This window comes from Hipposideros armiger, unplaced genomic scaffold (assembly GCF_001890085.2).
Source record: "Hipposideros armiger isolate ML-2016 unplaced genomic scaffold, ASM189008v1 scaffold_5, whole genome shotgun sequence".
NCBI classification, from domain to species: domain Eukaryota; kingdom Metazoa; phylum Chordata; class Mammalia; order Chiroptera; family Hipposideridae; genus Hipposideros; species Hipposideros armiger.
The window spans coordinates 1782630-1793558 of NW_017731355.1; the positions used below are offsets into that span (position 1 = coordinate 1782630).

The 10929-nt window shown below is 36.5% G+C and overlaps 2 protein-coding genes across 2 annotated transcripts in view; one reads left to right on the forward strand and one right to left on the reverse strand.

Moving 5' to 3' along the window:
* MNAT1 (MNAT1 component of CDK activating kinase) overlaps nt 1-10929 on the reverse strand; it is a 180852-nt gene that overhangs the window by 127932 nt on the left and 41991 nt on the right. The gene's annotated exons all lie outside the window — the stretch shown is intronic.
* LOC109384508 (40S ribosomal protein S27-like) lies at nt 5289-5552 on the forward strand (the record flags this gene model as incomplete). Its single annotated transcript, XM_019645937.1, has 1 exon — nt 5289-5552. A coding segment is annotated over one exon (264 nt), but the record flags the coding sequence as incomplete, so codon positions are not given.

Genomic DNA, 10929 nt, shown 5'->3' on the forward strand with positions numbered 1-10929 from the left:
CATAGAAAAATTTGCTGAAAAAGCCCAAATCCTTGGTCATTACCCATTCCCAAAGATATTTTTATGGTTTTCTTTTGTTTTTAGAAACCAGAATGGTGTCTACCCTCTTTTCTCTCTGGAAAACTTATTTTTAGATTTCATTTTCTTATATCAAGAATATTTAACTACTTATATTCCTTTGTCAAGATTTTTATTAGACCTGTTTGCTTTTATTTTTTTCAAGAGCAATTATACTCCAGCAGAATTTCAATAATTATTAAAGTAGACTGACTTAGGAAAACATAAATAATTAATCACAAACTCTATGTATTTAGGGCTTTCTTTGAGGTAACCTAGTTTTATCAGCACTTTCCATTCTTCTTTAGCTCCTTGGCTTCTGGACACAACTCAAAACAGAAGCCTATGGTCTTGAAAGATAAAAAACAAGAGGTAATTTCTGTTAAAATTTTTATTCCTACAATAAATTATTTTTTAAACCCATGTGTACTGAACACTCCAGAGTAGGAGCTGGATATTACTAAGGACATTTTTTCTCCCAAACTATGCTATCTTTTCTGTACCTGTGACTACTGATTGTAAAGCCCTATCTTTGAACATTAAAATTTTAGGAATCTTAATTAACTAAATAAGCCATTTGAAAAAAATCTTTGCCCTAAATGAATGAGTTAAATTAATAAAATATTACTGACATGCATTAATGAAATAATTCAAGAACTCATTAAAAAATCCCACGAAAAATAACAACTTGTGCATTTTGGAAAAGATAGTCAAATTACAAATAGATTTTGTTCCAACAGTTTGCTTACAAACTGGCTACTTGGAACTTAGAATATATTTTCCCAAAGAAACTATTATATATGATGGTTTTCAACTAGATTATACTGGCCTACAGAAGATTAACAGTATATTAGGCAATTTTTTTCTTATTTTTTTCTCCCCTCCCCTCACCATAAGACAACGACACAAGTTTTCAAGTAAAAGTTAAAATGGGTAAAAGAGGAAGAATATTCTAATAGTTTGGGTTCCACTTTGAATCTTCATCTTAAAGAGGTTTGGGATTTTCTTAAACCTCAGCTATTTGTAGTAAAAACAAATTTTTGATGACTTCAAAACTCTAAATTTAATAACATTTGGTAGAAGGAATATATAATCTTAATTAAAAAAAAGTAAGGAATTACCTATTTGCACATAATGTGAATTTCAAGCCAATTAGTCATGAAATCCAGTCAACCTTCATTACCACAATAATCATTTCTCTGCAACTAAAATAAAAATGCATTATGTTTACTTATGTGACATTCTCAACTTAAACCTTAACACATTTGCTATTAAATTTCACAATCCATTCGTTCCTATCTTTAGGTTACAGTGGTATAAATCACTTTATACATAAAAGAGAATTCAGAATCTGCCTTTTCCAAAGCCTGAGAGAAGAGATTTATAAACTACTGCAACACACTGCTTTGGGATTTAAAGCAAAGAATTCATCAATAAAAATAAAAGTGATGGCCTGGGACAGGTGTAAAAACATTATAAAGAGACAATAACCTTGGCAGGGATGGGGAGGGATTTCATAGTCAAAATTAAGAAAAAAATTATGTTTACCATTTTTGTTCATTGTGTTAGAACTCAAAGTTAATAATTAATCAATCTTCTGTTGGCTATTACCATCTAATATAGCAATTTACAACTAACAAGCAGTTAATATGTTTAAGCCCACTTTGAGCCAGAAAAATAGAACTATATACAGGTCAGACAATTAAGTTCGCAAACTTGTTGCAATGATGTTGCTAACCTTTTTTTGATATCAGAGAGATTATTCATTATGAATTTGTACCAACTGGATAAACAGTTAACCAAGTTCACTATTTGGAAGTGCTGAAAAGGCTACGTGAAAAAGATGAAAACGACCTGAACTTTTCGCCAACAATTCATGGCTCTTGCATCACAATAATGCACTAGCTCACACGGCACTGTCTGTAAAGCAGTTTTTAGCCAGTAAACCAATAACTATTGGAGCACCCTCCCTACTCACCTGATCTGGCCCCCAATGACTTCTTTCTTTACCCAAAGATAAAGGAAATATTGAAAGGAAGACATTTTGATGACACTCAGAACATCAAGGGTAATACAACAGCTCTGATGGCTACTCCAGAAAAAGAATTCCAAAACTGCTTTGAAGGGTGGACTAGGAGCTGGTGCCAGTGCATATCTTCCCAAGGGGAGTACTTCGAAGGTGACCATAGTGATATTCAGCAATGAGGTATGTAGCACTTTTTCTAAGATGAGTTCACGAACTTAATTGTCAGGTCTTGTATACATATATTTATACACAGGGAGAATTCTGTATAGTTGTGCCAAGAAAACATGACCACACCCCAAAGTGGGTTTGTACCTTCCTTACAAATAGTAGTACCTTGGAATATATCCAATTTCCCTTTTTGCCCTCTTGCCCAGTAAACTCCTAAGCCAAATTTAAACCCTTTTTTGAACAACACTGTAAATATTTTCTAAAAAGAGATTGGAAAAGTAAGAAAGCTAGAAAGAAAATAACATGTATTAAAGATCTTGTGAGAGGCCGGCCGAGTGGCTCAGTTGGTTAAAAGCTCGCTCAAGAGTTTAAGCTCTGAGCAACAGCGGTTCGATTCCCAGCCCGAGCTGAGCAGCCGCTGAGCTGCCAACAGGTGGCAGGATGGCTCAGCTTAAAACAAAAAACAAAAAACAAAAAAAAAAACGGAAAAGGGCCGGCGGAGTGGCGTGATGGTTAAGAACTGGCTTGGGACGCCAGAGGGCCCTGGTTCGGATCCCACATGTGAGGGCCAGTGACACTGCCCTCCACAGCTAAGATGCTGAACAACAGCTCAACCTGGAGCTGGGCTGCCGTAAGTCGCTGGACAGCATAGGCTGCAGCCCCTGTGGCAGTGGGTTGCCATGGGCTACCGTGTGTAGCCAGCAGCCAGTGTGAGCGGCCAGCAGCTGCAGTGAGCAGCCATCCAGAAGGCGGCGACTGATCTGCCTTGCCCGGGAAGAGCGCAATGATGGTGCCAACTTGGGCCAGTGAAGCAACGTCCTCCACAACAAGACTGAAGAACAAAAAGAACAGCAACTTGTCTGTTCCCCTTCCCCCAATTCCCCAGCACTGTTCCCATCCCAATTCCCCAATAAAAATCTTAAAAAAAAAAAAAATCTTGTGATGTAGATATTATTTTCCTTACCATATAGATGAGGACAGTGAGCATGGGGGAGTCAAATAACTGGCTTAACATCATGTATCTAGTAAGAACTGACCATGGTCCTCTTCACATTCCACATTTTCTCCTTAAATCTTATTCTTACTCTCAACTTTTACAATGACCTATAATAATAATCCCCAGTGCCTACCTCTATAGAGTCCAAACATATCTCTTAGTTCCTGTTAAGCACTGCCTATTACACAATTCCTCTTTGGTATCCAACAGGTATATTTTTTGTTTTGGAAAATAAAGTTACCTCAAGCTCAACATATTCAAAATTAATATCCTTCGCTCATGAGGGATACAAAGAGAATAACACCAACTTTGTGCATAAGGGCTTATGATACAGCGGTAAAAAGAGAACAAATGAAACTCTTCAATAAATGTATACTATCATAAGCTCTCAGCCAATGAGAAACAGCGCAACAAATTATACAGCACACTCCTGGGCAGCGAGTGTCAACACACCATACTCCAAATGCTCTAAGCCAAGGATAGTTCCAACTTCACTGTCCTGAGTGAAGTGTATTCTGAATTATGTGGATTCTACTTTCTGTACCCATCCTTTCTGCCACTGATGAATAGTTTTGACCCAGAAGAGCCAAAAGCCATGTGCAGATGATAATCCTGGATGTTAAGATGCAAGTTTTGTAGAGGCTTGATGTCCCTTCAAGGATATTGTTGAGACAACAGGGTTAAGCTCAGTTAGAAATTGGAAGAAAAGTCCTCTAAGCTAACTTTATGAAGGGCTTCAGAAATACTACCACAGACTGGGAGAGCTCACAAACAATTATATGAATTATATGAATGGCCACCAGGGCATTCAGGGCTTTGGAGAATTTAAAGAGAACAAATTGCCAGTATACCAAGCCAAGAATGCATCCCACAGGGACCATTACTATTAACTCTATGTTGGGAAAGGAAAAGGCAAATTCAATTAATACTACAATTTCCAAAAATGCAGATCCTGTACTAAATAAGACATTATCTTTACTTTCACAATGATTCAAAGGAACTAAACATATATTTACCTAAGTAGGTCAAAGGATATCTACAATTATCTGAAAAGGCTATCGACAGGTTTCTCTCTTTTCTAACTACATATCTATGGAAGCTAGATCACTTTCATACAAGCATATTTCAACCAAAACATGTAACAACATATTCACCAGGGAGCAGATATCACAATCCAGCTGTCATCTCTTAAGCCAAACATTAAAGAGATTTATAAAAATGTAGAACAATGCTACTCATTCACAATTTTTTTTTGTTTTGGAAAATATAGTTGTATTTCTTATAGTTGTATTATTTATGTTAATATATAATAGGTACCTAATAAATATTTTCAAATTTCCTCAATTTTAATTTCCAATATGGTAAATATTAACAGATAAAACCTTCATAAATAAAAGCTCTTAAGGAGTCCTCAGTAATTTTTAAGACTATCAAAGATACTAAGACCAAACTGTCTGAGAACCAGGCTATATGTGATCAATAAGGGTTTATTTATAAAGAATAAATGAACCTAATACAATCATAATTTGTACATAAAGGTGTCAGGGCACAGAAGGGAACCATTTAGAAATACATCAATGTACTTTATTCTCCTCAACAAGGCCTGCCATCAGGGGAAATCAATTAGCCAGGGCCTAACCAGGTGGAGTATTATCAGAGCCTAATTCACCTGGGAGAAGGGAAATACCCAACTGGACCCCACTCCAGTCATCCTGTCCCATCTAAAGGGAAGAAAAAAACTGAAAAACACATGTGAAATTCACAGTCCAGAGGCAAAGGCTCCTTAAAAGACTGAGATCTTATCATAGTAACATAGAATGCTTCCCCTCCCCCCACACCACACCACAGCATTCAGCATTACTAAACATCTACTTATGGTAATTCCTTTGACATTATCTGGCATATCATGTCTGGCTATCAGGAAAAAATTACAAGCCATACCAAAAAGTAAAAACAATTAGAAGAAACAGAAAATCATCAGAACCAGACATGGCAGAAATGTAAGAATTACCAGCACCTTTCCGGCAGTAACAACCTCCCCACACTAACATTCCTCTCAATAAAAATATCCTTCATCCCTCTCCAGAAGAGGAGAAGAGGAAACACAAGAAGAAGTGCCTAGTGCAGAGCTCCCATTCCTACTTCATGGATGTGAAATGCCCAGGATACTATAAAATCACCACCGTCTCAAGCTATGCACAAATGGTAGCTTCGAGTGTTGGCTGCTCTACTGTCCTCTGTCAGCCCACAGCAGAAAAAGCAAGTCTTGCAGAAGGATGCTCCTTCCAAAGGAAGCAGCACTAAAAGCACCTAGATGAGTGAGGAACCATGCCAATAAACACATTTTGGAGACAAAAATAAAAAATAATAAAAGAATTACCAGACCAGGTATTTAAAACAACTATGATTAACATGATACAGGCTCTAACAGATAAAGTAGACAACATGAAAGAACAGATGGGCAATGTAAAAAGGGAGATGTTAATTCTAAGAAAGAACCAAAAAGAAATACTAGATTTAAAAAAAAAAAAACACTGTAACAGCAATGAAACATGCTTTGATAAGCTTATTAGTAGACTGGACACAGATGAGGAAAGAATCTTTAAGCAAAAGGATATATCAATAGAATCCTTGAAAACTAAAAACCAAAAAAGAAAAAGACTGAAAAAAAACAACAGAATATCCAAGGACTGTGGGATAACTACAAAAGGAATAACAAACATGTAATGGGAATACCCGAAAAAGAAGAGAGAAATGAACAGGATATTGGAAACAATAACTGAATATTTCCCCCAAATTAACATCAGACACCAAGCCAACGAACGATCCAGGAAGCTCAGAGAACACTAAGTAGGATAAATGCAAAAAAAAAAAACCACACCTAAGCATATCATTTTCAAATTACAGAAAAGCAAAGATAAAGGCATGAAAGAAACCAAAGGAAAAAAACACCTTACTTATTTATAGAGGAGCAAAGATAAGAATTACATTCGACTTCTCAGAAACCACACAAGAAGAGAATGAAGTGAAATACTGGGTTGTCGGGGAAGTCATGATGCATTTTTGCATTGAAAAACATAGAAAAATACATCATGACTTTCCCGACGACCCAATATTTAAGTTGTTTAGAGAAAAACAACTTCACCCTAATATTCAGTACCCTGAGAAATTATCCTACAAAAGTGGAGAAATGAACACTTTATCAGACAAATTTTGAGGGAATTTGTTGGAAATAGACCTGCCTTGCAAGAAATGTTTAGAAGAAGCTCTTTAGAGAGAAGGGAAGTAATGGGTCAGAAACTCAGATCTACATAAAGAAAGGGTATCAGAGAAGGAATAAGTGAAGGTAAAATAAAAATGTTTTATTTCTTACTCTTAATTAATCTAACAAATAAAATTTTCAACAACAAATATATTTTGTTCAAAATAATCATCACAACAATGTATTTGATTATGTATGCTTATATATATATATTATGTGCACATATATGCTTACGTATGATGATACATAAGTGAAAGATTGCTGGGCAATTTCAAAATGCTTTGAGATTAAACACACTTCTAAATAACACATGGGCCAAAAAGAACGCTCAAGAAAAATGTTAAAATATTTTTAAATAAATGAAAATAAAAATAAAACTTATCACAATTTATGGGCTAGAGTGAAAGGAGTACTTAGAGGAAAATTTATAGTATTGAATGTTTATATTAGAAAGGAAGATCTAAAATCCATAATCTAGCTTTTACCTGAGGAAACTAGAAAAAGATGTGCAAATTAAATCAAAATCAAGTAGAAGAAAAAAATAAAAACTGGAACACAAATCAATGAAATTGAAAACAGGAAATCAATAAAGAATATCAACAAAACCAAAAAACAGGTTCTTTGAAAGAAAAATCAATAACACTCTAGCCAAGCTAACTAAGAAAGAGAGCACAAATTACTAATAGCAGAAATGAAAGAGAGGATAGCACAATAGATCCTATGGAAATTTAAAAAATATTATAATAAAAGAATATTATAAACAACTTTATGCCCACCAATTTGATGACCTAGACAAATTCCTTTAAAGTCACAATCTGCCAAAATGTACTCAAGAAGAAAGACAATCTGAATAGGCCCATATCTATTAAAAATTGAATCAACAATTAATAACCTTCCCAAAAAGAACACACCAGGTCCAGGTGGGTTCACTAGTAAATTCTACCAAACATTTAAGAAAGAAGTTACACCAATTCTCCACAGTCTTCTTCAGAGGGAAAAGGTACAGGGAATACCAAAACTAGACAATGGCATTACAAGAAAAGAAAACTATAAACCATTATCACTCATGAACATAGATACAAAAACCCTCAACAAAATATTAGTAAAGCCAATCCAAAAAAGTATAAGAAGAATTATACACCATCACTAAGTGGGACTTAACCCAGGTACGCAAGGTTGGTTCAATATTCAAACATCACTTAATGTAATCCAACACATAGACTAAAAAAAATAAGAACATGATCATATCAATAGATACAGAAAAAGTAGTTTTCTTTTCTTGTAATGCCATTGTCTAGTTTTGGTATTAAGGTAATAATGCTGGCCTCACAGAATGAATTAGTGAGTATTCCCTCTGCTTCTTTCCACTGAAAGATATTGTGGAGAACTAGTATAATTTCTTCCTTAAACTGTATAAGCTATCAAGCCATGCATGAAAAGCCAATCTGAAAAGCCTATATAGTATAAAATTCCAACTATACAACATTCTAGAAAAGGCAAAACGATAGACAATAAAAAGATCACGGTTGCAAAGGGCTGGGGAAGAAACAGGCAGAGCACAGAGGATTTTTAGAGCAGAACAATACTCTATGATATTATAATAATGGATACATGTCATCATACTTTTGTCCAAACCCACAGAATATACAATACCAAGAGTAAACCCTATAATACACTATGAACTTTGGGTGATGTGTCAATGTAGGTTCATCCTTGGTAAAAAAAAAAAAAAATGTATGATTCTGATAAATGATGTTGGTAATGAGTATATAAGAAATCTCTGTACCTTCCTCTCAATTTTGTTGTAAATTTTGTTGTCAAAAACTGCTCTAAAAAAAGTCTATTAAAAAAAGTTTTCATTTTTGTTTCATGAAAGCAAAGTATATCAAAGTTTGTTCAACATTTATTAATATTTTCAATTAATCATTTTAAATATTCAATAAACACTAGGGAAAATCAATTAGTAATAGACAAAAAAATAAAATTGGTTGAATCATAGTTTTAAATACACACACACACACAATAGACAAGCTGGAAACCTGTTTCCCAGATTGTTATAAAACTTAAAATATATTTTAAATTTGTAATTTTTTCTTTTAATGGTAGGGACAATTATTTTTAAATTTCACTAATAAAGATGGAAAACTCAAACCTTTTAACAAATCAAATGACTATTCAATAATCAATTAAATAAGTTATTACATATTAAAAAACTTAAACCAGTATCTAGCACATAGTAAGTATTCAATAATTATTAGCTGTTATCTTTACATTTATCAAGTCCTTTTCATCTGACCAAATAATTCTTCAAACTGTCAAGAGACTATAAGAAAGAATATTTCCTACTTATGATTTAAATATTCAGCAACTTCCAATCTCAATTCTGGTATTTTTACAAAATTAATGCATATTTTTCCATTTTCATTGACTCCAAGACATGTTCTAGGAAAAGTATTTATCTCTCAAACTTCCTTCAAAAATTTTTTTAACTTTAAATGCTAATAAGCATTACTTCTGATAAAAGTTCTTGAGTTGTTAGAATATGGGAGGGTAAGTTATGAACTCCTTTAACAAAGCCAACTTAGTAATTTGGTTAATTATTGAAATATATGTAGCCAACAGAATTAAAGAAAAAAAAAATTTTAAGGCCTAGACTAAGAATGGAAATATCTAGGCAGTAAGAACTCAGCATAAAGAAGAACAAACACCTCAGTAAGGTTATAGCTGATACCTGGGGTTTATATTATCAAAACTTAAAATGAAACTTCTGTTTCTTTCAAAAAAAAAATAAGCAAAACTATTGTTTATCTTCAAGAATTTAAGATAGGAGCAACAACCACAATGGTGCAGTAGGTAAATGCTGTGTTTACCTTCTCTCACAACCACATCAAAATTACAACTATTCTACAAAACAACCATTATTGAGAATTGCCTAAAATCAAGCTGAACTTAAGCCTTTCAACTAAGGATGTGCAGAAGAAGCCACCTCCAGAATGGTAGGAAGGTCAGAGATGCAGAATGGGCTGGTCCCATACCCGCGTGTGACCATTAAAGATCAGGAGGGTTACTTCCGCTGTGGGGGTCCCTAGAGGAATGAGAGATCCCAGCCCCGCCCCAGCCCAGGGTGAGAGAAGTGCTGGGGAGAGAAGTCCCCATAATTTTTGGTTGTGAAAACCAGCGGAGATGGTGACTGAGTGAGACTGAGTGCAGCTGCATTCACAGGCACTCCTCTTAAAGGGACTGCAAGCAGACTTACCCACCAACAGAAGCACTGGCTCTGAGCTCAAGCACTGGGGCAGCAGCTGGTAAGGCAGGAGGCACATATGGTGGGGAACTGAGTTGTCTGACTTGGGACAGGGGCTGGAGAGGAGGCTTTCTCCTGGACAGGGAAGCTGGCGAAGGCCATTGTTTCTTTGTTGAGCACTCCCCCATCCTGGCTTTTGAACACAGGTAGCACCATACCTGAGTCTCCACCATTCGCTTGCTCCACCCTGGCAATTTGAGACCTGGCCCCACCCAACTTTCAGGCACACCCAGCTGTTTTCAGTGACTTTTTCGTGCAGACCGCCTGCTTTAGCTCAAACTGCAGACTTTCCTAGGGTCTCTCAAAGGTTCACAGAACCCAAACAAAGAGCATCTGGTTTGAGCATGTCCTGTACCTCTGGCTGAGCAGCCCTAAGCTGGTACGAGAAGCAGCAGGCCTTGGTTCGTGGCTTGGCCTCTCAAGGCGCTTTCAAGCACAGTACGGGCGGCTGCCATCTGTGGATTTGTTTCTGGCTCCCACTGGGTGGCCCTGGGTGGGACATGGGCTGTGGCTGAAGTAGACCTACAGTGGATCCCCTCCAAGGTGGTCCTGGGGCTGGAATCATCCATCCGTCTCCAAGTACAACACACCCAAGGGACGGATTGGGCAGGCACCAGAGTCCTGCTGAGGCAGGTCCTGCTCTGTGGGGTCAGCCCCTTCACAACAACTCTTCCACTGTACTCAAAGCCAGTCCTCACAGCCAGTGAGCCCAAGGGTCAGTCCCTCCCATTGATGTGCAATTATCAACCAAGGCTCAACTATAAGAAGAAGACACACAGAACCCACCCAAGGGACACACCTGAAGCACATGGCTCAGGTGACCAGAAAGACTGCGCCACTGAACCCCACAGCACACTTACTACATAAGGCAACTCTACTAAGACCAGCTGACATAGCAGCCCTACCTAATAGAGACAAACACAGGGAGTAAGCCAAAATGGGGAGACAAAGAAACATATCCCAAATAAAAGAACAGAACCAAGTTCCAGAAAAAGAACTAAGCAAAACAGAGATAAACAATCTATCAGACACATTGTTCCAAACACTGGTTATAAGAATGCTCAAGGGCCGGCCGAGTGGTGTGATGGTTAAGAACTGGCTTGGGACGCCAGAGG